The sequence below is a fragment of the Phalaenopsis equestris genome, unplaced genomic scaffold (genome assembly GCF_001263595.1).
Source record: "Phalaenopsis equestris unplaced genomic scaffold, ASM126359v1 Scaffold000507, whole genome shotgun sequence".
NCBI lineage: Eukaryota > Viridiplantae > Streptophyta > Magnoliopsida > Asparagales > Orchidaceae > Phalaenopsis > Phalaenopsis equestris.
In genome coordinates this window covers 1623929-1627590 of record NW_018164947.1, presented here as the reverse complement: position 1 = coordinate 1627590, position 3662 = coordinate 1623929, and the positions used below count along the sequence as shown (strand labels likewise).

At 34.1% G+C, this 3662-nt stretch overlaps 1 protein-coding gene across 1 annotated transcript in view; it reads right to left on the bottom strand.

Annotated features, from left to right (window-relative positions):
- Window positions 1-703: 703 nt before the first annotated feature.
- The window catches only part of LOC110028268 (probable serine/threonine-protein kinase At1g01540), a gene marked incomplete in the record, with an annotated part of 3679 nt that continues 720 nt past the window's right edge, over window positions 704-3662 (bottom strand). Inside the window, 7 exon segments of the mRNA XM_020730042.1 lie at window positions 704-886; window positions 958-1167; window positions 1265-1394; window positions 1894-2064; window positions 2502-2624; window positions 2774-2878; window positions 3509-3612. Of these exon segments, the coding sequence (XP_020585701.1) occupies window positions 833-886; window positions 958-1167; window positions 1265-1394; window positions 1894-2064; window positions 2502-2624; window positions 2774-2878; window positions 3509-3612 (897 nt within the window).

Sequence of the window (3662 nt, the reverse complement as noted above, 5' to 3'; positions counted from 1 at the left end):
ATCTCTCAAATTGATTTCCATAATTTTCTGCATATCTTTCCCCCAACAATCAATATCAATCATCACTCATTCTCATTCTCTAGCACTAACACCAACCAAACCCACATTTTTTTTATCCACCATCTACTAAATCCGTTGTCTTACAATATCCTCCACCACCCATTCTAGGAGACATCCCTTGTTATCCAAAACTTCTAATCCCACCTCTAACTATAAAGAATAATAATAATATTAATAAAAATAGATATTTGCATTCCTTAATTTAGACAACCATATAATTTAATGGGCTAAACCCTAATTCTTTCCTTTATGGGCTCATAAGAAATTCAACATTTAATGCATCTTGTCAATTATTTGTGTGAAATTTTCATTATAAACTCTATATTTATTACCGCTAACATTACAACACAAAACACATTCAAATCAATTTTAATGAGCCAAGCGCAAGTCGAAATCAAGATTGATCACATTTTGTCAACCAGGCTAGCTCAAGCTCCGCTCGAAATTATGCTCGATAACCCTTTAGTCAATCATGAGTGTAGTTGAGCTCATTTCGTTTCAAATTTCGACCATTCATAGCCATAAATGTTGTAATATAAAACCCCCAAAATCAAACTGATGAAGTATGAAATATAATCTAATCTCCTTTTCAATGATACAAACCATAAAAAAAGATTCAAGGAAAAAAAAAATTTTTCTTGTTGTATCCCTTATAACAATAAGAACTTCACACAGCTAAGAATAATTTGAATCTGTTGGACGCAATAAAAACAAAACTGTAGTAAATCTATTCTTTTTTCTATCAGCTCACATGAATCTAACCTTCCTTTTGTCACTTTTTTGGTATAAATGGCTTATCATATCCCTCCTGCCCATGTTTGCAATCCTACCAAAATAATAAAAAAGATTTAATAAAAATGATCAAATAAAAAGAAAATGTTCAAATAATAAAAAAACCTGATGAAGCAGCAAGCCCTCCATTTCAAGCATGTGGACAACTTGCCCCATTTTCGGTCGCTGCAGTGCATCAGGGTCGACACAACGAAGAGAGACTAGCAGAGCCCTCTTCAGCGTTTTCGACGAAGGTTTCTCAAGGATCTTAGGATCCATAACCTCCTCAGATCTTCTTTCTCCAATCATGTTCTTTAACCATTCAACCAAATTCACCTAAGAAACACAACTTAACCTATAGTTAGTTCATCAAACAGTCTGAAACTTTGCCCAAAAGAAAAAAAACAATTTTTTTCATGGGAATGGGAATCACCTCTCCAGCTGGTCTTGAGTAATCAACTGGAGTTCTACCAGATATAATCTCCATGATTAGCACTCCAAAGCTGTAAACATCACTTCGCTCATTCAACATTCCAGTACTTGCATATTCAGGTGCCACATATCTGCAAATAAAAGAAAAAAAAAGGGCATTTATATACATACCACACAATTCTTGTGTATTTATATATCTTACAACCAAACATTCATAATTACATGCATACCCTCCAATTCTTTATCATCACAAACCACCATCACTATCGTTTCATGCCAAAGTTTATGACACCAGGTGTATATAAGTGTAAATATCAAACTTTGGATGATTGGTATGCTGACCATCGTTTTGGTATCAAACCAGATTCAATAAGTTTTCTAACATGCATAAATACATGGATTGTGTGGTATGCATGTGAATTTCCCACAAAAATAAATCACTAATCATTTTCATTATTACAAGTTATCCAACAAAAGTTACGTAGAATATGTAACACTTCATATACAACACTCAACAAAAATGAATTTGAAAAATGATCCTAAGTACTCAACGAAAAGAATGACGGGCGAAAACTTTTATTTTCGTGATCATTGTGAGCGAATGAGGTTTGGGCTATGAGAGGAACTCACCCAAATGTTCCCATGACGCGAGTCGTAACGTAACCTTTTTGCGAGTATAGGATCTTGGCGAGCCCGAAGTCAGACACCTTAGAATTCCACTGCTTGTCAAGTAGTATGTTGCTAGATTTCACATCTCTGTGCACAACTTTGGGTTCTAGCCCCTCATGAAGATATGCTAAGCTGCCAGAACCCGACATGTTATACATTTCAAATATCACTAATAAACGCAAACAAAATTGGATTTCATATATCGCCTAAGGAACATATATGTAAGAAGATGAAGATTACATGAAAGACTGCAAATATAAATATATTTATATATCTAGGGGCATTTGCAAACATAACACACAATTCTTATGTACTTACACATCCAACATCTAAACTTCAATTTTTACATATATGCCGCTTTATCTATGCATAAAACATGATTTCACATTTGAAAAGCTAAAATGGCGGTGTTTTTAATTTGTCGTGAAAGATTTAGGGGGTAAAACTTAAAAAAAGTAAAGTTTAGGTGGTAGAAAGGTAAATACATAGGAATTGGATGGTAAATATGTAAATGCCTCACATATATATAATTTAAATCTTAAATAGAAATTAGCAAAGGAACTTGTTACCCTTTAGCAGTTCCTAGTATTATGTTCATCCTGATGTCCCAAGTAAGTGGACTTACATCCCCCGCATCACCATGAAGCCACTGATCCAAGTTACCATTGTCTACATACTCATAAACCAGCATCCTGAGAAAAAATAAAAAAAATAAAAAAAATAAAAAAAAATAAGACAGCTCAACTTAATTAAAATTAGATTTTAATAGAGATTCAGCTTAAGGTAAATTTCAAGTATTTCAGGATTAAAATAAGAAAATGTGCTGAGAAGAAATAGCTACCTATAGGCACCTTCAACACAGTAGCCAAGCAACCGGACCAGATTCTTGTGCCTGACTCGCCCAATTGCTTCAACCTCTACTCTGAATTCCTTTTCGGCTTGCCCTCTGTAAGCAAAATAATAAAATAAATTTAAGAAATAAAAAAACAAATTTTAGCATATAAGAACAGTACATTTTTATATCAAGTGCATGAAACTTGATAAAACTAAATCATAAAGTTGAAATCTACTGTTTTTATTTATTTATTTATTTATGTAATAAATAAATATGGCTGCAAATGAACCGAATGTTTGACAAACTACTCACAACTTTCCTCCATAAAAACTCGTTCTTGTAAATTTCCATTAAATTTAACCATGATATACGTACATATATGAATCTCAATTAATTTTATGTAGGTTACATGATGGGTATTGAGGGTTATATCCTCGTCATACCCCTGCAACCCTTCTGTAATCTAGATGTAACTTAGAAATATATGAAAATAGAAGCGCGGAACTAACTAGTTATAGATAGGTTACAGATACATTACAGGAGATTAGAGGTAAGAGGTATAAAGCGGATATAACCACCCCCTTAAGTAGGCAAATATTTCTCACAGTGTTTTGGGGCTATACCGAACAAAATTTAGTCAAAACTCAGGCCGAAATTTTATCAGAATCGACCTTATGTCAAACCATCATGCAAAATTCAGCTAATTTGTGTAAAATAATAATAAATAAAAAAAAGAAAAACCTGTTATTGAGCAGGTTCTTGATCGCTACGATGGACCCATCATCCAGAACTCCGCGATACACGATCCCATAACCCCCTTCTCCGATCACATTCTCATCGGCGAATCCTCCGGCGGCCGTTTCGAGCTCCCGGAGCGTGTGCCAGTAACCCCATC